General features: G+C 42.0%; 1 protein-coding gene across 1 annotated transcript; it reads right to left on the bottom strand.

Moving 5' to 3' along the window:
• Positions 1–3,703: 3,703 nt before the first annotated feature.
• On the bottom strand, positions 3,704–17,139 carry LOC115790277 (B-cell receptor CD22-like). The gene is made up of 12 exons (XM_030744072.1): positions 17,038–17,139; positions 9,997–10,069; positions 8,492–8,812; positions 8,158–8,379; positions 7,603–7,944; positions 7,265–7,489; positions 6,660–6,914; positions 6,146–6,406; positions 5,005–5,086; positions 4,837–4,894; positions 4,380–4,621; positions 3,704–4,206 (listed from the first exon to the last, which is right to left on the bottom strand). The coding sequence occupies exons 1-12, from the start codon at positions 17,137–17,139 to the stop codon at positions 4,143–4,145; spliced, it is 2,247 nt and encodes a 748-aa protein (XP_030599932.1). The 3' UTR covers positions 3,704–4,142.
• Positions 17,140–26,945: the final 9,806 nt, after the last annotated feature.

The raw sequence follows: 26,945 nt of genomic DNA, 5'->3' as shown, positions 1-26,945 counted from the left end.
AGTGAAGTGAATGCTTAAGTGCTATTCATTGCAGTGTACAATGAATTAGATTCAGCCTCAGAGGAGCAGGAACACAAGAGGGGAATGCTTCCCCCACTTTTTTCCAGGATAAGAAATAAAATATGCAGTTAGCTTAATTGGTTGAAATTTAGTTGTCACTTTGAGAGATTTGAGAGCTCAACATGAGTTGTCATCGGGATATTTGGGGCCAGATTCAGTAACAGGCTGAAAACAGTCTTTTGGCTTCAAAAAGCTTTGCTTTAGCAGAAAATACACCCATGAGAGTGAAAGTGCACCAATTTATATATAAAGGTGCAGTCAGTTCATTGCAATAATAACATGCAATGAACATGCTTCGGAAACGAGCACACCAGACGAGGGCGCAAGTTAACAGAAATAATCCAGTGCAGTTTTTGCACGTCTTTCTCTCTGAAAAGCGTGTGGCTGCTAAGATAAATGAGAGGAGGCTGATCGTGACACAGATAAGACGCTGCTTCGGGCTATTGCAGTGCATCTCCGGGCGGGGGAGGAAAATCAATATCATTTTGTGTGTAAAGGCTGGCCTGTGCGATGTGTAGAACAACAGTCATAATCTACCGTCAGATTGCGAGCTATCCGTGTGTTAATGAAAATACTCTCACTGTGCCATGTGCGCAAATGTACGCGTCACTCTTGTTTTTTCCGCAGCAAGTGTGAGGCTGCAGGAACTTATTAAAGTCGGTTTGATAAATTTTAGGATTCAGGCATTAATCTGACACACTGAGAGGCTCGTTAACAGCAGTATTTTGACTGGCGTAATATCGTGTGTAATGGCTCTGATAGAAGTGTAAATGTGTGTGTGTGTGTTTGTGTGTGTGTGTGTGTTGGGGGTGCGGGGCGTGTTCCTCTATGTTACTAACATTTAACATTTAAAAAGAAAGAAAAGAAGCTACAGGAAATTCGCTGTGTGCGTGCTGCTGAGGCCTGCAGATGTTTTAATTATGTCCCCAAAGCATAAAAAATTAGTATTATTACTGCAGAACAGAAAGAAGCTCAGCTCTAATCACTCAGCGTGAAGATGATTGAAAAGTTAACAGAGCAAACAAAGAGCCAGCCACCCGTCACAGTTACGCACGCTCTTCCTTACGTTTTACTTATCCATACTTTTTAAAAATTGCATTTTAAAAATAACTCCAGAATTCAAAAATAATTTTTAATTAGGGTTTTTTTATTGGGGGGGGGGGGGGGGGGGGGTGTTTTTTTAACTGTAAATCAATTTTCCATTTGAAGTGTTAATATTTCATTTAGATTTTTTTTTTTATAATTCCTCTTTCCTCATTAAATGATCAAAATTTGCCCAATATTATATTATAATAATATATGATATTACTGTTTAATCGGGGGGGGGGGGGGGGGGGGGGCGGTCACACAGGGCCACCAACATTTAGAAATAATTTAAAAATTTAATTTTGTATTTAATTGAGTTATCTGAAATTAAAATTTGTCTGATGAAACGTTTATCTGTGAAAAATGTGCAAAAAACAAACAAACAAAACAATGAAATCAGGAAGGGTGCAAACATATTTTTATGGCTTTGTAGGTGATCTCACATTTCAACCTAGTATCTTGGCAAACCACGTAGAAAACTTGTCTCTGCTCGCAGTAGTGTAAAGCAGTGTATTAAAACACTTTCTTAAAATTTGTATTCAGTACGTTACATTTCAACACTGTTAAAACAGCCATTTCTTCTACTCATCCACCTTTACACAGACACAGCTTTACAGGATTATATGTTGTGCTGTGCTTCAGAAGTCTGACGTGTGTAAACCAGAAACAGCTACAGAGTCAAACGGTTTATGTATAAATTAGGGCTGGGACTTTAACGCGTTAATTTCGATTAATTAATTACGGGTAAATTAACGCGTTAAAAATTTTAACGCATTTTAATCGCACTTTGCACCGTGGAACGTTTCTCAGTGCGCGAGTTCCCGGCATACAGATTATATCGACGCACAATGTCCAAATTAGGGGCTGCATCCTGCGAAGGACCCGGCCCACGTCTTTCGCAGCCCACGAACACCACAAAGGCCGGAAGTGAGCGGCTAGCCTTCATATCAGCTGCCGTCACCTCTGCGTAGCTCATGTCGCCTAGCAACCGTGAGTGCGAAGCACAGCTGTGTAAAAGCAGCTGTTAAACGGAGAACGAACTTTTTCTCCTTTTTGTGATTTAATTTTAAGCCTTTAATTCAAAATAAGCTGTTAAAACAAGCATAACATATTTCAACATCAAGGAATACAGCTGAGAGAATGATTAATTTCCAACTATAACAAGTGAGACATTAATGTTGAATAAAACTTTTCAGTTATGATGCTTAACTTTAATTTCAGGTGTTTGCTTATCACAGGAGCACTTCCACCCTTCGTTGGTCTGTGTAGTAGACTGGTGGGAAAATAAACAAAATTTTGAAGTTTAAGCTTATGTATATTGATTTATTCATCAAGGAAGGAAGACTCCACTTACTGCTGCAGTTAAACTAATTGCCGCTCCTCTCATTTCTTAAATCACACCAGTTGATTACATACATGCGTACATAGATGTAATCAAAGAGAGATGTTGGATTAACATGGTTTCTTTTGTGATTGGAAAATTTAAGAGGGATAGATATCTGGCTGTCTTCCTTCCTCTGATGTGTGTGAACAGATTAATGCCTGTGAATCCCCTCTGAAGCAACCACTGAGGACAATTTGAAGAAAACACATTTAAAAAGTTGTTTCTGGTCTGATTTATTAAAGAGATTGTTTGTTATGAAGGCTGGGCCATGGATAGATTTTATATACCTTTAGCTTTAATTTGGTTTTATTGTGTTAACTCACATTGAAACTCAGACTCAGACTCTTTTACCAGAGGGGTGAGAGCAAATCTTGATTAAATTATTTATGGTTGGTGACTAACAGGAAGTAGTTAGTGAAGTGCAGATGCACCAAATCATAACAGTCACCTCAAGGTGTTTTATATTGTAAGGTAAAGATCCTACAATAATTACACATAAAACCCAACAGTCAAAACGACCCACTATGAGCAAGTAGGAAGGAAAAACTTGCTTTTAACAGGAAAAAAAACCTCCAACAGAACTAGGCTCAGAGAGGGGCAGTCATCTGTCACAATAATAATAACTAATGACTAAATGCAAAGTGGGGTATAAACAGTGAAAAGAGGTGAATGAAAAGAAATGCATTATGGGAACCCCCAGCAGCCTAGGCCTGTTGCAGCATAACTATGGGAGGGTTCAGGGTCACCTGATCCAGCCCTAACTATAAGCTTTATCAAAAAGGAAAGTTTTAAGCCTAATCTTAAAAATAGAGAGGGGGTCTGTCTCCTGAATCCAAGCTGGAAGCTGGTTCCACAGAAGAGGGGCCTGAAAGCTGAAGGCTCTGCCTCCCATTCTACTCTTAAGTATCCTAGAAACCACAAGCAAGCCAGCAGTCTGAGAGTGAAGTGCTCTGTTGATACGGTACTATGAGGTCTTTAAGATAAGATGGGGCCTGATTATTCAAGACCTTGTATGTGAGAAGAAGGATTTTAAATTAAAAATAAACTTCAGTTTTTTTCACTTCATATTTATTACTAAATATTTAAACAGATTTTATTAACAAAAAACAAAGATTCCTACATGTTTATTATATCCATATATAAAAAAATAATTATAATCAAAATTATGTCGAGTATATAAAAATGGATTTCCACTGGGTAAATAACAAAAGTCTGCACTTTGCAGTTCCTTTTACTGCACTACAAAACTCCTTGAAGAATGTTTAAAAAGAAAAAAACAAAATGAATATATATATGTACAAAATACAATACGATCCCTTCAAAGTAAAAGCTGCCAGAGACTGAGCTGCCTTAGCGGAGGTTTGCACTCTCAAAGTGCTTCTTGTTCACTGTGTTAAGTTTATATTTCAGTGCAAGCTAGATCAACTTCTAAGAAACTAGCAATGAGTGTTAAACATATGTTACACATATCCACAGGTCCAGTATAATAGCACACTGTACAAACGCACCTGTTGCAACATTCTTTATCAAAATGCAAACACACCCGTAAACAGCAGTGTCCTCATAAAAGCATCAAATATGTACACTGAGGACAAACATTCATGGTCATACGCTACTTTCTGTTGACTGTGCCGTACACTGCTGATGAATACTCCACAGTCTGATGATGTCTTAATCTGTAAAGGTAAAAACACAACATTATGAAGATAACAAACAAAAAAAATCTCACAATATTAAGACCATTCATTAAGAAAAAGTCTTGAAGTCACAGCCAAAAACATAAATAAATAAATATCAGGGGAACATCAGGGAACATTTTCCAAGCTTTTAACAAATTAAGGGGACTCACCTTTGGGTGCTGCTAAATCTGATATGAGTGTATTCCACATCTTCCACTTCTTCATCTTCATTTTGTCTTTTGGGCTGAGTGGGAATAATGTTGTAGTAGTCGGGCTCTTCTTGCTTCTTAAAGAAACTTACACTGGCATAGCAAACGTCATCCTGCTGCTCTGCTGCTGTACTCTGTGCTGCAGCTGAAGGGCCATGGTGTTCCGGCCATGCACTAAGTGTGTAATAATCATTTGTGTTGCCCTGTAAAGCAGGATAATCATAAAAAGTAAAGGATTATGGTTGGACGTCTTACTCTCCCCCACCTTCTGAGACACAGCCTCCCAGCATCACACTGGGTTCAGTCTCGATACCAGCTGGCAGACATACGACAACTCTATTAGATTTCCTTCTTTGTTGGCATCCTGAACATTTTTTGCTTCTTTACTTCCATCATTTGTTGACCTCTTCGTCCTTACCTCTGCTCTGTTGTCCGGCCGCTCTATTGATGAGTTTGCTTTGAAGCACCTTTTTCTTCTGTATAGAACAATTAATTAACATTTAATTAATTACTAGGTGAAATCTTTAAAAAAATTAATATATTTTGCATTCATCACTGATTACAACAATATAACTGAGCTGCTCACCTGATGAGTATGATTCCAGACAGGATTATGAAAGCCAGAAATACAACAGTGATTGATGCAAAAGCTGCTGATTTCCGTGAGCCTAGGAAACAATGACCAAAATCTGAGAATATCTTACTGATAACTTGATTAGGGGGTCCTTTAGCAATGGACCTAAAACATGAAACAGATCAGACCAAAATCTTCTAATGAACGACTGATTTTGAGATTCACACAAACCACCGCGATTAAAGACATAATAATAATGCTTATTAACAAAAAACAGAGCAGGATATCCAACCCAAGCAGCATGGACACGGATTATCAAACATCAGACTGGAGAGGAGTTAACAGATTTAAATCCCACAGTTGGTAGTTTTACTTGTGAAAGAATGTTTGGATGTCATTATTGTTCATTATCATTATTCAGGAGCGTTGTGGAAATGCAGGAATGTATGAGTGGATCTCTCAGGTTTTCTTGTGGGTGTGATATTCTAATATGGGGTCTGTGGACACTCACAAAGAAGTGAGGAGGAATCATTGTTCATGATGAAGACCATGATGATCTCTGATCTCACTCAACTGAAAGGTTTTGGAGGTAACAAAGACACAATGGAGGCTGAGACTGAAAGGTAGCATCAGCATCAATTTTTCAGAGGTTATGAATGTATTATCTGATTTGTAATGTATTTATACTGAGGTTTTATTTCTCTAAGTAACTGAGACTGGTTGTTCAAGCATACCAAAATAACCTAGATAACCTGTTCTGTAACTAAAGTCAGGCTGTGCCTTCATTTAACTTCATGGAAAAGATTATTTAGAGCAAAGTGGCAGTTTAATGAGTATGTTTTACCTGCAACACTTATCAAATATAACTCTGATATGTGATGTCCTATACTGTTTTGTGCTTTACAGTAATAACTCCCAAAACTAATAACCCAAAACTAACCATGAATTGTTATGGACAGCACTAAATATTATTCCCCTTTTTGTAAATATGAACAGAGAACTTCACGCGTGTGTTCTTTGTGACACACAAACACAATCTAGCAGCATTATTTCACCCTAAACAGGAATTTCACAAGAACTGTGCCAAACGAGCAGAACACAGAAGCAGAGGGTTTAGAAGTTCCCCTTCATCAACAAATCAGATTTAACTTACTTGATACGACAGTCAGCTGTAAGGTGGAGTTATGACGTCCTCTGGTGTTCTGGGCTTCACAGTAATAACTCCCACTGTGTTCAGGTCTGATGTCAGTGATGATGAAGTTCTGTCCTGATGCTTTTGGTGAGTCTTCATCCTCCTTGTACCAGGTGTAATTAGCTGCTGGGTTAGCATCACTGCTGCAGGTCAGAGTCACTGAGCTGCCCTCCACTATCTCAGCAGAGGGACTCACTGACACAGAGGGAAGCTTTGGAGCATCTGGAGGAGGTGTGGAAGCAATTATAACAAAAATGCAGCAAAATTGTGTATTCAAATTTGGTGCTCAACCAAAAAAATGTGAAGAAGTAGTACAAAAGCCTTTTCATTAACTTTGAATATCCATACTATACAGTAGTAGATTGTAAAGTCCTAGAATTTTACTGCCAGGAAGCCTCTATTCTGCCCCTGTGACTGTGTCAGGGTTTAAACCCCTGCGTCTGTGTGCTATTATAAGAAAACAGTCTTCACTCACATTTCACATTGATAGAGATGTACTCAGATGACCTTTTGCCCAGCTCATTCTCAGTGGTGCAGTAATACTCTCCAGAGTCAGAGGACTGGATGGACTCAAAGATGAACTGCTGTCCTCTCCTGATCAGTTTTTGCTCCTTGTACCAGGTGTAATTAGCTGCTGGGTTAGCATCACTGCTGCAGGTCAGAGTCACTGAGCTGCCTTCCACTATCTCAGCAGAGGGACTCACTGACACAGAGGGAGGCTTTAGAGCATCTGGAACAGAGAATATTAACATTAGATGATTATTTATTAAGAGATTAGACTTAATCATAGGACATTGTGTATTTTTATGTTAATAGTTACAACATATAAAACAAAATTTCAATACTTTAGAAAGATCAGAGTCAAACTGCTCTTCAGCACGATAACTACGTTCTTTTTGCACTTAATCTAAGTCAGTACACGCTTCTGATTCCTGAACCATTAAACAGTTTGTATAGTAACACACTCACAGAATTTAAACTATTTGTATAATATTGTGAATTACTCTGTATATCTGAAACAGCATATTGGTGAACAAAAAGACTGAGGAGCTGAAAACACAAATCTTATATAAAACTTACACACTGGAGCTGAGCGATCATTTTCGTATCCTTTGAAAGCACAGGAGATGATGTCTCCAGGATTGAACCGATCTTGATAAGGATTGTTTTCAAGTATAAATTGATTGTTCTTGAACCACACAAAGGAAAGATGACCATCTGGACGACAGCTGCTGAAGCATGTGAGCTCTGCCTCAGTATGAGACTGATGGACTGATATTATTCTGCTCACCTTCACCTGCAGAGCTGAAAATGACACACAACAGAAATCAGATATGATTAAATACTCAAACCATAAATACACCCACCCTTAAAACAGAAGACCTGAATGAAATATTAATCAGTGTGTTCATCAGTACCTGCAACAGTCAGAGTTGTTCCAGGTAAACTATTCTTCCATTCAAAGGTTCGTGTTTTGAATTTGAAGTGATACTCGGCTGAATCGCTCTCTCTGAGGTCTCTGATTCTCAGAGTGGAGCCTCCTATCATTGTGTCAGTGACCTCAACACGACCTTCATACTGGGAGTCTTTACTAAGGTCCTTGGAGGTCCACGTATAACCATGTTCAAAACAGAACCATGATTTTGATTGTATTTGATAATAACTGTTGTAAGTACAGGAAATATCCACTGATGAGCCTTTGAAAGCACAGATGTTTCTGTTACTGTAATTCACTCTGTTGCATGAATGACCTCGGACACCTGAAACATAAAATTATCTTTAAGACAGATTTAGAAAGTAGTCACAGTGAGGTTTGACTGTTTTTATTCACGTCTGTAGTGACTCCATCAATTAAATTCAGTGTTATTTATATATCACAACAAACAGTCACTTCAAGGCACTTTATATTGTAAAGTAAAGATCATACAATAACACAGAAGAAAGATGGTGTCATGTTACTGAAATAAACTCACACACTGAAGGAGACGGGAGAGCTTCATGACCACTTGCAGCACAGGAGTAGCTATCTAAGTAATTCCACTTGTATAAATACCAATACATGTTGGTTTGGCCATAAATTTTCTGTCCATTTTTGTACCAGATGAAGGAGGGATGATTAGGTAGTCGACAGCTGCTTTGACATGTCAGTTCTGCCCAGCGATAATATGATGAAGTGCCCACATGTACCTGAAGAGCTAATTATGTGAAGAAAGAATAAAATCACAGCAGAAACTCAGACATCCATGCAAACACACACACAGCCATGTTCATAACAACATTTGGCTGATGTCCAAATAAAAGTGTTACCTGTGACAGTCAGAGTGACTCCAGGTGAACCAGTATAACTTCCACCTTCTTGGTTTGTTTCAAACCTGAACTTGTACACAGCTGAGTCGCTCTCTCTCAGCTCTCTGATCGTCAGAGCACAGCTCTTCTGGGAAGAATCATACGTCACTCGACCTCCGTACGCTGAGTCTGTTTTCAGATCATCATTCCCTTCAGTGAACCATGCTTTTTTCAGCACTTTTACTCTGTCTTTGAAGAAGCAGCCTATTTCCACTGTTGATCCTTTTAAAGCACAGATCTGAGTAGAAGTGTAAGTCACTCCATAATCCTGACTCCTCATGACTGTAACACAGAACACATCAGATCAACAACAGTCTTATCTGTTGTTGAGGTATATGAACGGAGAAGTTCAGACCAGATTTACACAAAGGACCATTATTCACAGGAGACTCTCTTAAGTTCTGCTTCATTTCAAAATTTATAAAATACAGAATATTTAACAAGTGTTGTTGTCAGCCAACTGTTGGAAATGTGCATGTTAGGAACCTGAAGAGATAAAGTTCAGTTTCACACACACTGTGCAGTTAGGTATGAGCTGTGCACAAACTATGATTTTTTAAAATAAACTATAACAGGGTTATTTGAGTGGCTTGAGTCTGCTATTTCAGTGACTTTGTAACTCTAAAAGATTATCAGTTAGCATAAAGGATTGTTCTTCGCTGTCTCTCAAAAAGTTTTTCCTGCACGTTTAAATTAATACAGAAACCTGTTTCAGCCATCCAGACATCATAATTATTAATGACACTGCATGTAAACCGTAGATGTGAGTTAATGGAGCGACTTTTCTCTGGCTGCCATGTTCTGAGTGTTGCGAGAGGCTCAAATCAGTAAAGCTGCAGATCTCTGTGGGTTCATTTATACGAGTAACACTAGTAGCAAAATTTTACTCACTGAAGCGATTGGTAACAGAAATCCTAAATAGGTGTTAATTAATGTTCTACTAATTGATCAAGGTTGACTAATATTAATATAATAGTATTATTCATCCTTAGAATATATCTCAGAAATTCAGTGATGCATAAAAAAGCAAGAAAATAATTTTCTAAAATTATTACATTTTATTTAAGTACTATAGTTAAATACTGATTTTTGAAAGTACATTACAACAATGAATAAATCAGCTTTTTCCTTATTTATCCCACATAACACAGACATACTGCAGCTTTATAATCTTAAACAGTGCGCTGAGCTGCAGGTGCCGAGGGAGTGAAACCCGGAAACAGGTCTCTCATGGTTTTTTCTAAAGGCGTATATTCATAGAAACAAATAATATCTGCAGTGTTTGCAGCACATTATACAGCATCTATGTTTATTTACTAAAACTTACTAAAAATGTAACTGTGAATAGAAAACAAATGCAACTACATACACAATACCTGCAGATGTTGGATGCGAGAAAACTAGAAACAGCTCTGGTGTCAGTTGTGTAACTGTATCTAGAAAATAAATGTAGAGGTACACGATACCTGGTAGCGAGAGAAGGAAGAGAACAAATCCACTCGCTGCTGCAGTTAAACTCATAGCTGCTCCTCTCGTCTCCTAAATCACATCAGCCCCACAGATGCTGAACGCCAGCCTGTCGCAGTTTCTTCATCAACTACTGAGGATGTGGTCTTTGAAGAGTGTGTTTTCTGTGGTTGGAAAGTTTTAAAGAGATATTAGACTGTCTTCCTTCCTCTGTACTCAATGTGCGTGAACAAATAAATACCTGTAAACACCCACGCTGAAAGGAAGAAATGCTCTGCACGCAAACTGAACCTCTTGAAATACAAACATGATATTTTTTTATTCACTCTTTAATCTTACGAGCTCAGCCCGATTTATTAACATGACCCTGTGATGACTGACAGGAACAGTTCAACCTGTAGGTTTAATGTGGGTTTACTTTGTGAGGTGAGAGAAACTCAGATGGCAGAGGGCTGAGAGCAAAGCTTTAACACAAGATGTCTGACAGATAAAAAAAAAACATCTTCTCTGTAAGTATGTCCAGAGTGTTTACAGTGTGTAGGTTAGAATACATGTCAGCACCTAATATTTAGAATATTAAATGTCTCCTACAGGGGACACTTATAGCACTTATAGTGTATTACGAGCACACTGCTCTTTATTTTCAGTTTCACGTATATTAGTGACCATTGTCTATATATGTCTATGTATATGGTATGGAATAGTGACTTAAAATGCAGACTTTTAGAACCGTAGATATTTTGGCATAAATAGAATAGAATAGAAGGCCTTTATTGTCATTATACAGAATGTACAGTGAGATTGGAGGGCCACTCCTGTTCAGGGCCATGTAGCAGAAAGTCACACTTCCTAAAATATAAAATAGAACTTCTAAAAATATACAGAAAATACAACAGAATGTATAAAAATATATACATTGTAAAATTAAAATAAGTATACCTTTAATAATGAATATGATTAGTATTGTACTTGGTGATATTGCACAGTATAGTGGTGATAGATATTGTTCAGTATGAATAATATAATATTGCACAGAGATGTGGGTGTTGTACAGTTACAGTGGGTGAGTGTGTGAGCTCAGGGTGGTGATTGCTCTGGTGAAGAACTTGTTCTGGAGTCTGTTTGTTCTGGATTTGATGCTCCTGTAGCTCCTGCCAGAGGGCAGCAGGTCAAACAGGTCAAAGCCAGGGTGTGAGCTGTCCTTGGTGATGTTTTTGGCTCTGCTGATGCAGCGGGAGGTGTAGATGTCCATCAGGGAGGGGAGAGGGCAGCCAACGATTCTTTGTGCCATTTTTGTTCGTCTCTCTAACAAACCTCATGTCAATGCTGACTCACAATCAAGCATAAAAATAAACCTTTATTGCAAGCAAGGAGGGAATGATCCAGAACACAAATGAAACTAAGTCCATGTAAACATGAGACACACTGTAGAGAACAACAGGGAGCACAGGAAACGTCAGTGAGCAGCAGCATGACGCAGCAATGAACAGAAGAAACTGAGGGTATAAATACACACAGAGGTACTCAGGACAATGAACACAGCTGCGAGGAACACACAGGTGCAAACTGAGAAAATGAGACTGGGCGAAGTAAAACTAAATACCAGACGCAAGAGACATAACTAACAAAATAAAACAGGAAGTAACATAACGAGAACACCAAACACAGCTCTAATGCTTCCCACTGCAAGTTTAGACAAATGTGTCTGTTTTGTAGTTCAAGTAATTGCATCTGATGGTAAAGGTCCAAGCTCTATTTAAATCTATTCACTGAGTGTGAGCTACAAATAAAGATAAAATGCATTAGAAGTAGGGATGCGCCGATCCGATATTCAGTATCGGTATCGGTCCGATACTGGCCTAAATTACTGGATCGGATATCGGAAAGAAATAAAAACTGTAATCCGATACATTAAATAACGTTTCGCTCACATTAGCTGCATTACAGGGATCCGTCGTCTTCTTCTTCTTGTGGGTTTGCGTTGAACAAACTAGCTTAGAGCTGCATTACCACCACCTACTGGAATGGAGTGGGGGATCAGGAGTTAGAAAAAAACCCTCCGCAGATTCGCTGCGACGGATTCCCTTTGACACTGAGCGATCATCGCTGACATGTTTTTCCACGCCTCCACCGCTCTCTGCTGTGTTCGTGTGTTGTGCTCACTGTGCTGAGAATCAGCTGTTGTTTTTTTTCTCTACTTCAGCTCCCAGACATACTGCTAGCGAGCGCAGCTATTAGCACTGGTGACCGTCCGGTACCGGAAGGACCCCTTCTCCGTCAAAATATTTTTCATACTTTAATCCCTGATTTGTGACTAAATATAGACCTGCAGTAGAAACGTATTTAGGAGAATGCTTGTGAATATAAAGCATTACAAGATTATGCTCACGCAGCCCCCAGTTTTTTAACATAAACACTGATGACGCTACAGCAGCAGTCAGCTGATTTACGTGCAGTCTGTCTGCACAAGTGCAAAGAGGCAGAGCCGGTGAGCTCAGAGGGAGCAGAAGGAAATGTTTTTCTAGTGTCCAAAAGAAGCCTTTTCGTCCCTGTAACCTCCATTAAACCTTTACTGGGAAACAGCTGGAGGTCCTTCATCAACCACCTGATCAGTAAGTGAAGAAAAGAGAACTTTGTAGCTGCTCCATCCACCCTGTTTGTTTCACACAGGGAAAAAATGCAGATGAACTGTTAATATGAAAAACTTATTTCTTATCCAGTTACTTGAGTAATCAATATAAATAGAATACAATTGCTAAAATAATCGATAGTTGCAGCCCTAATGAAATTTGCAACATGCCATAAGCCAATGCATCACCTTCTCACACAGAAGCAACAGGATTCAGGTGATAGTTATTGTTGTAAGTAAGTAAAGTGTATTTATATAGCGTTTTTCACAGACAGAAAGATGCTGTACAATAATTAAAGCACAATATCAACCCCCCCAGAAAACACTATGTTAAAAACATAATAACATTACCATACTAAAAGAAAAAGAACAAAAATTAAGTCAGAAACCAGAAAGCCTGGTTAAACAGAAAAGTTTTCAACTATTTTTTAAATGACGCCACAGAGTCAGCTAAATGGAGCTGGAGTGTTAAACAGATCCAGAGCTTTGGTGCCACTGCCTAAAAAGCTCTGTCCACCCTGGTCCTTAGTCTTGTATGTGGGACAACTAAAACACTTTGATTTTGTTGTGTGAGAGACTGTTGACTTCCTTTTTTTTAATGTTTTAAAATGCCTGGATCAATTTTAAGTATCGGATTTATATCGGTATTGGCTGATATCCAAATTTAAAATATCGGTATCGGTATCGGACATAAAAAAGTGGTATCGTGCAATCCCTAATTAGAAGTCAGGAAAGTACTCTGCATCAGCTCTGTTTGGTATGAGCCACTAGAGGGCATCAAAGGCCCATAAAAACATCTTCAGCCCTCATCTACATATAATTCAACCAGAAGAGTTTGTCAAGTGTGGTACTGATGCCATTTACTATTGGTGGGGATGTGTAGTACTTCAGTGTATTTGCACTGCTGATCCGTGAAGGTAGAAGTATAAATCAGTCCCCATTCTATTCATCTGTGTGGCACTGAAACATATCACAGTCAGTTTATGGCAACACTGGACATGCCAAAATTTGTTGTTGTTATTAATCTTCACTTCTCGACAATGCATATTTTAATACATGAATCAAACCTTAAACTCAAACTAAGATAGATATCCTTAATGTTGCCATAAATCCAACAACACATGACACAAAATGCACTTTGATAGTTACTGAGCTAACAGTGCCAGTACTCGACACCCACCAAATGTTCATGATTAGTAAGGTGTGGTCTGTGTGTTTTATTTTTACAGACAAAGCAGAGAAAGGTCAGAACCATGTAGCACGAATTGAACTAATTCACGAACTGAACTAATTCATATTGTGACGACCCCTGCCTATTTTCAATCTCCTGGTGCTTCAGGCCTTTGATGGGCAGGGATCGTCTGTGTCAACTGGGAACACCTGGGCCCTGTGTTCCCAGGGTATAAATCAGAGGCAGGAACTTTTCCTGGGGGCCGTGTACCAGCCTGCTGCCAACATGTTTTGTGTTACCTTTAAGTTTTATTATTTGTGGCATTCACATCACTTGCAGATATCTTTACAGACATGCACATCCTACACCACTGGTTTTCACACCTCATCTGCCTTTACTTCTGTTGTTTAAGTTTGTTTAATAAAAGCTTTTTTTAAAAATGGTGTGCCCACCCTTTTTTGTCCTGGCCTTATGAGCCAGGTTGTGACAAATTGGGAGCTCGTTCTGGATTGTTTAGTTAGTGTATTTGCAATTCGACTAATTAGTGGATTTGGCCCTAGTGTGCATCTAGCCTGGTTTTGTTTTGGCTGCATACATTCTGCTGTCTGGTTAAGGATTGTAAGTGCATTTGTTCCCCCTCTGAGGTGGTTGTTGGGAACCTGAAAAAAGGTAAGTGTTGCCACACTGAGACACGTTGATTTTTTCCCAGTTAGGTTTAGGTGGTGTTTTCCCTTTGTGTTGCATCAGTTTGTTTTTTTTTCTTTTCTTTTCCCGTTCTAGTAGTCCTGTTGTTTCATGGTTAGTGTCAATTGGTTGGACAGTTGTCTTGGGTGCATGTCCGCAGGAATTTGTGGGTCACCTGCTTGCAGGTTGCTTTACAAACCTACTGGTTTTTGGTGCTTGAAAACCCGCCACAAGCCACATGAAGACTAGGGGTGATGGGTTAGTTAGTTGTGCTCAGGCGGTTAGTGGGAAACTCTGCTGGTCTAGTTTGGTTTTCTGAGTTGGCTTCATTTTGGCTCTATTTGATTGCTGCTTTTTGCTTAGAGGATTTTGCGCTATGGCTTCAGTTGCTACTTTTGTTGATTGTCCTTCGTGGAGCCTGTTGGAGAAATGCACTAAAGAGCATCTGCTGAACATAGGTGAGCACTATAGTATTAATGTTGGTGGCCATAGCTGCAAGGCTGACATACAGTAAAAGCTGTCTTGGCAACTGGATTAATTATTAAGGACGTGTTGGCTGAGGAACCCAGCTCAGGCTCTGAGCCGGTTTCAGTGGTTCCTCCTCCTGGGGATACTGGGTTTACTTTTGAGCAGCAGAAGGAGTAGCTGTTGTTGCAGTTAGGTGAGAGAGTTAAACAAACTGCTTTGGAAAAGCTGAAGCAAGAACATGAAACAGAGAGGGAGAAAATGAGAAGGATTAGAAAAAATGAAAATAGTTTCAACAGCAAAAGTTGGATTTGGCCAAAGAAGGGGTGTTTTTCACCTGGGGATGAGGTCCTATCTTCACAGAAACAGAGTGGCCAGGAGATTCATCTCAGTAGTAGCTTACGTCTCATTCCTGTGTTTAATGAAAAGGACGTGGATAACTTTTTCTCCTTGTTTGAACGGGTGGCTGATTTGAGAGATTGGCTAGATTCAGAGCAGACCTTGTTACTTCAAAGTGTGCTAACTGGAAAAGTCCAGGCAGCCTATTCTGCATTAAGTGCAGTAGATGGTTTGAGTTACAAAAAGGTAAAAAATGCTGTTCTGAAATGGTAAATGGGCTCATTCTTATAGCGCTTTTCTACTCTAATCAAGCACTCGAAGCGCTTATACAACATGTTTGCATTTACACCCATTCATACAAGCACTTCCATGTATATCTAAGCTAAGTGCTTACTTTGGCATGCAGCCAGGAATTGAACCTCTAGCCTTCCAATTAGTAAGTCACCTGAGATACAGCCACCCCGCAAAAAGCTTATGAGTTTGTTCCAAAAGCCTATCGTCAGGAATTTTGATCATGGAAATGTGCTGAGAAGCAAGCAAATGTGGAATTTGCTCGTGATTTACTGACTCATTTTAACCGCTGCTGTTCTGCAGCAGGAGTGACTACTTTTGAGGGCCTTTGTCATTTAATTGTCTTAGAGCAATTTAAGAACTTAATAGCAGAGCACATTGCAACCTACCTGAGAGAGCATAAAGTTGCTAATGTTTTGGAAGCTTCCACTTTGGCTGATTATGTATTGACACACAGGAGTAGTGCTGGTGGTGTGTACCCCCCATTTGACAGGAGGAACTTAGGGGGGTGGGCAGCTCTGCAAAACACCAGTTTCTAGAGGAGCTGGAGGTTTGCGGGCTGTGTCTGATCCAGCACGGTCTTGCCATTATTGTCATGGGTTAGGTCATTGGAAAGATGAGTGCCCCATTTTGAAATCTAAATCTAGGCACTCAAGCAGTGGCCTGTTGGGCTCTCAAGGTAAAGGTACTGTTGCTCTGGGGTTGTTCTGCTCAAGTGTTTCCCAGTTTGGGGGGCTTGACCATGATTTACTAGAAATGGGAAGTTATGATGATTTCAAGCCTTTCATCTCTGATGGCTGGGTGTCCATGTCTGACAGCCGTGTAAAGGTGCCACTTAAGATCTTGCAGGACACAGGTTCAAAGCATTCTTTTATATTGCAGTCTGTAATGCCATTTGCATCAGAATCTGACACGGGATGTCTTTTGGATAAGAGGCATGGGTATGCAAGTGTTGCCTGTTCCTGTCCACAACTTATGTCTTAGTTCCAAGCTGGTAGAAGGAATGGTATGCAATGTTGATATGACCTGCATTGCCTGTTAAAGCCGTATCTGTAATCCTTGGCAAAGATTTGACTGTTAATCGAGTTTGTCCTCATGAACAAGCTCCTACTGGGGATACTTTGATGCAGCATCCCTCCATACAGCTTGGTGGTAACACTTGGCTGTTCCAGCGTGTATGCTGACGCATGCCTGTAGCCGTGCAAAGGAGGCCTTTCAACTAATTGTGCCAGAACTAAGACAGTATGTGCATTCAGAGGTGATGGTTTCCCTGTCAGATTCCCTCTGTCTGTTCCATGTGATGAGTTGATTAGGGAGCAGCATGCTGATTCAACTCTTGCTGGGTTATTTGACCTTGCTCGACCCATGAATGAATAGGAAGGTGTTGACCAAAGATATTTTCTTCAAGGGAAGCTGTTGATTAGGAAATGGTTGCCTTATAAAGACAGCTCTGTGGCTGACCCTGTGGTTCAGGTCATGGTGCCTGTTAAGTTTCGTGATCTGGTTTTGAAAGTTGCTCATGACCAAGCAGGCCGTCTCGGGGTGTGGAAGACATATGATCATGTCTTGCGGTATTTCTTCTGGCCCAAGTTAAAGTGTGATGTTGCCGCTTATATTGAAATGTGTCATGTTTGCCAACTTACAGGCAAACCAAATCGGAACATTAAACCGGCCCCCCTCATGCCTATACCGGTAATTGGCAAGCCGTTCGACTGTGTGGGCCCTCTTCCTCAGTCAAAGGCTGGTAGTCTGTACTTGTTGACTGTGATGTGTCAAAGTACATGTTTACCCCACTGCTTATCCTTTACGTTCCAAAAAATGCTATTTGATCTTTAACTTTCTTCTTTTCCAAATGTTTCTTAGAAAAACAGTGTTGTGTACACCTATATTATTGTATGTATAATTTACATATGTATATGTTTTATAATCATAAGACGTGGGCACACCACCAAACAAAATGGCTTGAGTCTTTTATCAAGCATAATGACCATGTCATTCCAGTGCTGTATACTTACTTTATCAGGTGGCCGCACTGGTACTAGCAAGCTAAATATTGCACGAGTGACTATCCCAGGATTAAGATGACTGAAAAAGATTTGGTTTCGATATGAAAATAAACTGACAACAAGACGTTATAAACAAGCGATGTTCATGGCAACATTCCCGACAGACCGTTTTACCTCATTCAAAAGTTTCTGACTCCTGCCGCTGTCTCCAGCTCCCAAACACTCAGAGCTGTTCAGAGGGGGGTGGGGGAAGTGCAGTGATGCTATGTTGCACCTTCAAACTAAAAGCATGTGAATTAAACATCACCAGGCTTTGGCCTACCATGCACAAGTCAGGGGGCATTAGAACGGTTTCATCAGACGCTCAAGTCCTTGTTGCGTGCCTACTGTGTCCAGCTAGGTCAGGATTTGGAGGATGGATTGCCATGGCTCATGTTGTCTGCTCAGGAGGTGGTTCAGGAGAACAAGGGGTTCAGCCCAAATGATCTTATTTTCGGGCATACAGCACATGGCCCACTCGCAGTATTGCAGGCAGGTTTGAAAGAAGCTGATCCACCTATAAAGCTCCTGGATTATGTGAATGGGTTTAGACAGCGCCTTTTTGCTGCTAGTGAACTTGCACGTGAAATGTTATCAGCTGCACAAGCTAAAATGAAGAAGCTCCATGACCGTCAAGCTGGTTACCAGAAGTTTAGCCCAGGGGGTCGGGTTTTGGCTCTCCTAACTATAGTAGGGTCTACATTCCAGGTAAGGTTTGTAGGTCCTTATGCCATTGTAAGTAGGTTGTCTAAGCAAAACTATAGAAAGGTTGTGTCATGTGAACGTCCATCCATCCATCCATCCATCCATCCATCCATCCATCCATCCATTCTCTTCCGCTTATCCTGGGCCGTGGGCGCGGGGGCAGGAGCCTAAGCAGAGAAACCCAGGCTTTCCCTCCCCAGCCACCTCCTGCAGCTCATCCGGAGGGACCCCAAGGCGTTCCCAGGCCAGCCAAGTGATATAATCTCTCCAGCGTGTCCTGGGTCTACCACAGGGCCTCCTCACAGTTGGACATGCCCAGAACACCTCACCCAAGAGGCACCCAGTAGGCATCCTAATCAGATGCCCGAACCACCTCAACTGGCTCCTTTTGATGTGGAGGAGCAGCGGCTCTACTCTGAGACCCTCCCGGATGGCCGCACTCCTCACCTTATCTCTAAGGGGGAGGCCAGCCACCCTTCAAAGGAAACTCTGCCACTTGTATTCGCGATCTTATTCTTTCGGTCGCTACCCAAGGCTCGTGACCATAGGTGAGGGTAGGAACGTAGTTCAACCGGTAAATTGAGAGCTTCGCTTTTACACTAAGCTCCCTCTTCACCACGACAAACGAATCCAACTTATTACCGGCTATACAGACCAAGCTCTCACTAGCTGCCTCCGGAGTCCCACAGGCTAACCAAGCCCGATAGGACTCCTTCTTCAGCTTGATGTCTCCCTTCACCTCCAGTGACCACCATCTGGTTCGGGGATTACCACCACGACAGGCACCAACCCCTTTGCAGCCACAGCTCTGAGCAGCAGCCTCAGCAATGGAGGTGCGGAGCATGGTCCATTCGGACTCAAAGTCCTCAGCCTCCCTTGGAATGCTGTCAAAGTTCTGCTGGAGGTGGGAGTTGAAGAGCTCCCAGACTGGGGCTTCTGCCAGGCATTCCAGCGCACCCTCACAATACGTTTAGGTGCGCCAGGTCTGTCCAGCATCTTCCCCCGCCACCTGATCCAACTCACCACCAGGTGGTGATCAGTTGACAGCTCAGCTCCTCTCTTCATCCAAGTGTCCAGAACAAACGGCCGCAGATCTGATGATATGATTACAAAATCGATAATCGACCTGCGACCTAGGGTGTCCTGGTGCCATGTGCACTTATGGACATCCTTATGTTCGAACATGGTGTTCGTTATGTGGTTTGCACAGAAGTCCAATAACAAAACAACATTCGGGTTCAGATCGGGCAGGCTGTTCCTCCCAATCATGCCCCTCCAGGTCTCACTGTCATTGCCCACGTGAGCATTGAAATCTCCCAGCAAGACTATGCAGTCACCGGTGGGTACTCTGAACTGTCATAAACGCAAACAACAGTCAGGAGCCGTTCCCTGACCTGAAGGCACAGGGAAACAACCCTCTCGTCCACTGGTGAAAACTTCGACATACAGGCAGCAAGCTGGGGGGATACCCACCCCAGCTCGCCGCCTCTCACTGAGGGCACCTCCAGACTGGAACAGAGTCCAGCCCCTCTCCAGGAGACTGGTTCCAGAGCCCAGGCCATGTGTTGAGGTGAGCCCAACTATATCTAGCTGGAATATCTCAACCTCACACACTAGCTCAGGCTCCTTCCCCACCAGAGAGGTGACATTCCATGTCCCAGTAGCCAGTCTCGATAGCTGGGGATTGGTCCGCCAGGGCCTCTGCCCTTGGCCACCGCCCGACACACACTGCACCCAACCCCTATGACGCCTCCTGTGGGGGGTGGGCCTACAGGAGGGCGGGCCCATGTAATCTCTTTGGGCTGCACCTGGCCGGGCACCACGGGCTAATAACCGGCTACCAGATGCTCTCCCTCGAGTTCCGTCCCCAGGCCTGGCTCCAGGGTGGGGCCCCGGTAACCCGATCCTGGGCAGGGTAAACTGTTCCCTTGTTGTTGCAGACATAGGGTTCTTCTGAACTGCTCTTTGTCTGTCCCCACACCCAGGACCAGTTTGCCATGGGAGACCCTACCAGGGGGACAAGCTCCCGGGCAACATAGCTCCTGGGATCACTGGGACACACAAACCCCTCCACCACGATAAGGTGGTGATTCACGGAGGAGTCATGTGAACTTGTTGAAGCCATATTACTCACGTGACATGTCGAGAACGGCTGAGCTGTGTGTAGGTGATTCTGATGTGTGCATTAGTCCTGTTCTGTTGGTGGAGGATAGGTTGGTTACCTTGGCTCAGGCTGTGGCAGAGTCTGAGTCGCAGGATATCAGGGGTTTGGATGACCCCATTGTATGTGGTCGGCTGAGACATTCTGAAACTTTGCAGAAGCTGGATGGTTTGGTCGAGCATTTGCCTGTATCCCAGCGTACAGAGTTGGTAGACCTCATTCATAAATATCCATCTTTGTTTGGGGATACTCCATTCCATACTCACCTGCTGACATTGATGTTTGGGATGCTAAGCCGATTAGGCAGTGTTTCTACAGGGTGTGTCCTGAGAAGCGTGAGGTACTAGAAACTGAGGTTGAGTATACTGTATGTTGAAAAATAACTTTGCTGTGCCTTCTTCCTCCAGCTGGGCATCTCCAAGTTTGCTTGTTGACAAGTCTGATAAAACCCCTCAGTTTTGCAGGGATTATCACAGGGTGAACAGTGTAACTAAGCTAGATTCTTTTCCTTTGCTGCGGATGGAGGACTGTATAGATCAGGTGGGTCTGGCTAAATTTGTGAGCAAATTTGATTTGTTGAAGGGATGTTGGCAGGTCCCACTCTCTGCACTTGCACATGAAATCTCTGCATTCGTTACTCCAGCTGTCTCTATGAGTACATGGTGACGAGTTTTGGACTAAGAAACACGCCTACAACGTTCCAGCATCTGACTAATATGGTGTTAATATGGCTGGAGGGGTGTGCAGTGTATTTGGATGACCTGGTGGTTTACAGCGAGACATGGGGTGTGCATGTTCAACGCATTGCGGCCTTGTTTGATCGTTGGCTGATGCCTGCCTTAGTATTAATCTGGCGAAGTGCAAGTTTGCAAAGGCGATGGTGACATATTTGGGTAAGGTGGTCGGGCAAGGACTGGTGCGTCCTGTGCATGAAAAGGTGTGAGCAGCAGTGCAGTATCCTCCCCCTACCACCAAAAAAGAGTTGATGCAGTTTCTTGGCCTGGTTGGCTTTTACTGTAGTTCTTGAGAACTTCTCAACTGTGGTTGCTCCATTAACTGATGTGAGAAGCACTGTGAAGTTTGTTTGGTCTTGAGTGTCAGAATGACTTTGATGCTGTGAAATGCCTGTTGTGTTTGGCTCCAGTTCTGGCAGTGCCTCAGTTGGATGAGCCTTTTAACATCCGGATGGATACCAGTAAGGTGGGCGCTGGTAGAGTACTGTTGCAAGAAGGTGAGAATGACATGGATAAACTTGTTTGCTGTTTCTCAAGGAAATTCAATTTGCATCAGCTCAGCTATTCTGTGATTGAAAAGAAGGCCCTAGCTCTCATTTGGGCCCTGCAATACTTCAAAATGTATGTTGGCGCCGGAGGTAAGCCAGTGGTGGTGTATACAGACCATAACCCTTTGACCTTTTTGCACTCACTGAAATCCCTAATCAGCGTCTGATTCGCTGGTCATTGTTTCTCCAGGCTTACACATTGGATATTAGACACATTAAAGGGAAAGATAATGTTTTAGCAGACGCTCTGTCCCATGTTCCACTTTAGGTTGGCTGGTGTTTGTTTTTGTTTTGTCTTTTTTGGGAGAGTGTTTTTCCCATTTTATTATGCTGTTCTGCATTTTAACCCTCTTTATTTGCTTCCAGGATCCAGTTGCTGAGGTGTGGGACTGTTGGGGCAGTGTGGGTGTTGATGGGGCTTCCCTCTGTTTTTTGATATGCTTTAATGTTGAGTGGAGTTTTGTAGGGGCCCTGGGGGACCCTTCTTTTTTAGGGGTAGGTGTGACGACCCCTGCCTGTTTTCAATCTCCTGGTGCTTCAGGCCTTTGACCTTTATTCATAACCATGTCAAAGATTTATCTTCATGTTCGGCTGCTTTCAGCACTGCTGGTATTTGTTTAGACTCTTTCGGTCCAGTTGATCTTTCGGAGTTAACTTCAATAATTACTTCCTCCAAACCAGCAACATGTTTATTAGATCCCATTCCTGCTAGACTGTTCAAAGAAGTCTTTCCAATTATTGATGCTACTATCTTAAAAAATTATCAATCTGTCTTTATTAGTTGGCTATGTACCACAGACCTTCAAGGTGGCTGTAATTAAACCGCCACTTAAAAAACCATCAATTGAACCAGCTGTCTTAGCTAATTATAGGCCAATCTCCAACCTTCCTTTTCTCTCAAAAATCCTTGAAATAGTAGTTGTAAAACAGCTAACTGATCATCTGCAGAGGAACGGTTTATTTGAAGAGTTTCAGTCAGGTTTCAGAATTCATCACAGTACAGAAACAGCATAAGTGAAGGTTACAAATGATCTTCTTAGAGCCTCTGACAGTGGACTCATCTCTGTGCTTGTCCTGTTGGACCTCAGTGCAGCTTTTGATACTGTTGACCATAACATTTTATTACAGAGATTAGAGCATGCCATAGGTATTAAAGGTACTGCACTGCAGTGGTTTGAATCATTTTTAGCTAATAGACTCCAGTTTGTTAATGTAAATGGGGAGTCTTCTAGATACACTAACGTTACTTATGGAGTTCTACAGGGTTCTGTGCTAGGACCAATTTTATTTACATTATACATGCTTCCCTTAGGCAGTATTATTAGAAAGCATTGCATAAATTTTCATTGTTATGCAGATGATACTCAGCTTTATCTATCCATGAAGCCAGATGACACACTCAATTAGTTAAACTGCAGGAATGTCTTAAAGACATAAAGGACTGGATGACCTCTAATTTCCTGCTTCTAAATTCAGATAAAACTAAAATTTTTGTACTCACAAATCTTAGAAACATGGTGTCAAACCAGATACCTACTCTGGATGGCATTACTTTGGCCTGCAGTAACACTGTGAGAAATCTTGGAGTCATTTTTGACCAGGACATGTCCTTCAATGCACATATTAAACAAATATGTAGGACTGCTTTTTTGCATTTGCGCAATATTTCTAAAATTAGAAACATCCTTTCTCAGAGTGATGCTGAAAAGCTAATTCATGCATTTATTCCTTATAGGCTGGACTATTGTAATTCATTATTATCAGGCTGTCCTAAAAGCTCCCTGAAAAGCCTTCAGCTGATCCAAAATGCTGCAGCTAGAGTACTGACAGGGACTAGAAAGAGAGAGCAGATTTCTCCCATACTGGCTTCTCTTCATTGGCTCCCTGTTAAATCTAGAATAGAATTTAAAATTCTTCTCCTCACCTACAAGGTCTTGAATAATCAGGCCCATCTTATCTTAAAGACCTTATAGTCCCATATCACCCCAACAGAGCACTTCATTCTCAGATTGTTGGCTTACTTGTGGTTCCTCGGATACTTAAGAGTAGAATGGGAGGCAGAGCCTTCAGCTTTCAGGCCCCTCTTCTGTGGAACCAGCTCCCAGCTTGGATTCGGGAGACAGACACCCTCTCTATTTTTAAGATTAGGCTTAAACCTTTCCTTTTTGATCAAGCTTATAATTAGGGTTGGATCAGGTGACCCTGAACCACCCCTTAGTTATGCTGCTATAGGCCTAGGCTGCTGGGGGGTTCTGTCTGTGACATTTTCTTAGGGTCTCCATGTTCCTTTTGGCCTAAGATTCAAACCCAAAATATCCAAAAACTCACTGGGATGAGCAGGTTCCGGTGCAGGCTGTTTATTAGACATATTAGTTACACAGAACACAGTCAAAAACCGAGATACAGACAGTAACATAGTTGAGACTAAGATACACACCCACAGAGAAGAAGAGAGAAGAAGAGAAGAGGGAAACACAGAGACAGAGAAAGATGCAGAAACAGGCAGAAAAAGACGACAGGAAAGAGAAAAGCCAGAAGTGAGAAGTTAGAAGAGAGAGAGAGCCCAGACAAAGAGTGGGCCGGCATTTATAGCTTAAAGATGGTAACTGCCCACTTGCCTTTGACCCCTCCTAATTTACATAAAGTCTTAACCCATGAAACTTGAATCCTAATCAAGTTACACTACACCCAGTCTAAAGTCACATGTTTAAGGGTCGCACATGTCACAGGGGTACCTTTTGGTTTATGACAGTTCAAACAGATGTCACCATGATGAAGCTTTTCATTCAAACATCGGCTAAGATAACATCATTAGTATCACCCCACCTAGCCAAGTTTTAGCTCTCCCCCCTTTTTGGCCATAAGAAGAAAAGGGTGGGGGCCTACAGAACTCCATTTTAGGAATGTACCTGTCATAAAACACTGTTGAAGTATAACATGGGGTTACAGGTGTCATGAGGAACAGCGCTCACTCTGGCAACTCTCCAAAAGCCACAAACACACCCCTAAAATCAAACAGGTCTCACCATTACCCCAGTGACCCAGAGAGCATAAAGCGCTCCATGCGTCGGTGTGTGTGTGTGTGTGTGTGTGTGTGTGTGTGCGTGTGTGTGTGTGTGTGTTGTTTTCTCCTACTTTGCACAGGCCATAAAAATGGCACTTAAAATATGAAAATAATGACCCCATGAACTAGTATGAAAACAATATAGGATATGAAAAATATTCTCAGCACAAGTAATAAGCCTCTGACGGGGACGGTCGCATTCTATCTCTCTCCCTGCCCTCCCTATCTTTCCTGCTTGCTGCTTGCTGTGAGAGCGTCTCTTGCACACTGTTCGAATAAGAATAAGATTGAGAGCAATATGGATTTGGCAAACTGGGCCTTCAAGACCATGGATCGAATTTTTTCCACTATGAGATCTGGGAAAGGGGAGCCTGCGTGTCCGAGTGGAATAGACCCGGTTGGATACGTCATCGACTCTTGGAGCTCGTGGAGACCTGTGTGCTTCTCGGCCCTCGAGGTGGAAGACGTGGAAGACGCTTACATATTTGGCTATCTGGTAGCGGTATCTTTTCTGTTTGGGCTTGGAGGATACCTGATTTACCGTGAAATCAAGAAAACCTGGACGGCAGTTCGACATCTGCAGAGGCTGCCGACCCAGGTGGATGGGCTGACCAGAATGGTACAGACTCAGACTCAAAGCCTGATGAACCTGAGCCGTAGACTTGGGGAGTAGCAGGTGAGAGGGGTTCGATCTGGAGATAAGGTACGGTTCTGCTCAGTGAGGACGGTAACTAATGAATTTGGATTATTGGATTTATTGAATGGTTTCCCAGTGAGACTGAAGGCTGTTGAAAAAACAAGCAGCCTGTTCCAAAACAACACCTGCATTATCAGAATTCGGCTCCCTAGCCGGCCTTGGCTGGCAATCATATCTCTCCAGAACTATGTGTGAAGGCCGCTATCCCCCTCAGCCCTCTCTGTGATTTGTGAAGCTGGATCTGGTGTACCAAGGCTGCTGATGAACTTCCATCACTATCAGCAAACTGTTTGCCTGGGAGCTGGCATCTGGGCTCCACAATGCCCCCACCCTCTCGTCTCCGTCTGCGTCCCCTCCTGACCCTGACCCTACCCACCATACTGCTATCCCGGCTTTATATGTGCAATATGCTTTTTGCTGAGGTGTTTTTTGGAACCTCGTAAGGTGTTCTTTATGAACACAGTATGAGATGATTTTTTTGAACCTAACTATCCCAATGTATCTCTTTCTGTCTCTCTGCTAAAGGTAGCGCCGTTGAGAAACGGTTGCATGACCTCAGACATCTGTCCCCCCCTGTCTGTGTTATGTTTTGTTTTGGATGGATGTTCTGTTAACTGCAATTTCCCCATTTGTGGGACTAATAAAGGCATTCTTGATTCTTGATTCTTGATTAAAAGTAAAAATAGTGAGATTAAAAATAACATATGTGAATAATAAAAGTAGATATATTGATAAATGAAAGTAAGAGTGACCCATTAGAGGCCCCTGGGAGCAATACCTTTAGTCAGCAATGGGGGAAAGTAGTGTGGAGTATTGAGATAGTGGATGAGTCCCTCCTAGCAGTGGAAGAGTGGCCTTTACAGTACGCAGTATGAAATGATGGATGACCCACTAGTGTGGACGGGGAAAGTCCCACCCAGTGACGCAATGAATGGGCGGCTACTGCCAGTGGGAAAGGGCCCAGCCAGTATACAGTATAAAATATTGAATGGGCCTCTGCTTGCAGTAGGGAAATTATAAATGATGAATGAAAGTAGTAAAAACATATCCCTACAATTACCATAATGCACTGTTTCTTTTCATTCACCTTATTTACTTTGTTTATACTCCACTCTGCATTTAATCATTAATTGTTATTAATCTCTGGCTCTCTTCCACAGCATGTCTTTTTTTCTCCCCCCTCTCAGCAGATGACTGCCCCTCCCTGAGCCTGGTTCTGCTGGAGGTTTCTTCCTGTTTAAAGGGAGTTTTTCCTTCCCACTGTCACCAAGTGCTGCTCACAGGGGGTCGTTTTGACTGTTGGGTTTTCTCTTTATTATTGTAGGGTCTTTTCCCACAATACAAAGCTTCTTGAGGTGACTGTTTGTTGTGATTTGGCGCTATATAAATAAAATTGAATTTAACTGAATTGAATT

This window comes from Archocentrus centrarchus, chromosome 1 (genome assembly GCF_007364275.1).
Source record: "Archocentrus centrarchus isolate MPI-CPG fArcCen1 chromosome 1, fArcCen1, whole genome shotgun sequence".
Classification (NCBI taxonomy): Eukaryota; Metazoa; Chordata; class Actinopteri; order Cichliformes; family Cichlidae; genus Archocentrus; species Archocentrus centrarchus.
Note: the sequence above shows the minus strand (reverse complement) of the source record. Positions and strands in the feature narration are given on the sequence as shown.

Coding starts and splice junctions, on each gene's coding strand:
- LOC115790277 (XM_030744072.1), bottom strand. CDS start 17,139: ATGATCATATGTCTTCCACACCCCGAGACGGCCTGCTTGGTCATGAGC. Junction 7,490..7,602: donor AACAACTCTGACTGTTGCAG/GTACTGATGAAC, acceptor TGTCATTTTCAG/CTCTGCAGGTGAAGGTGAGC. Junction 4,207..4,379: donor AGATTTAGCAGCACCCAAAG/GTGAGTCCCCTT, acceptor TTACCTTTACAG/ATTAAGACATCATCAGACTG.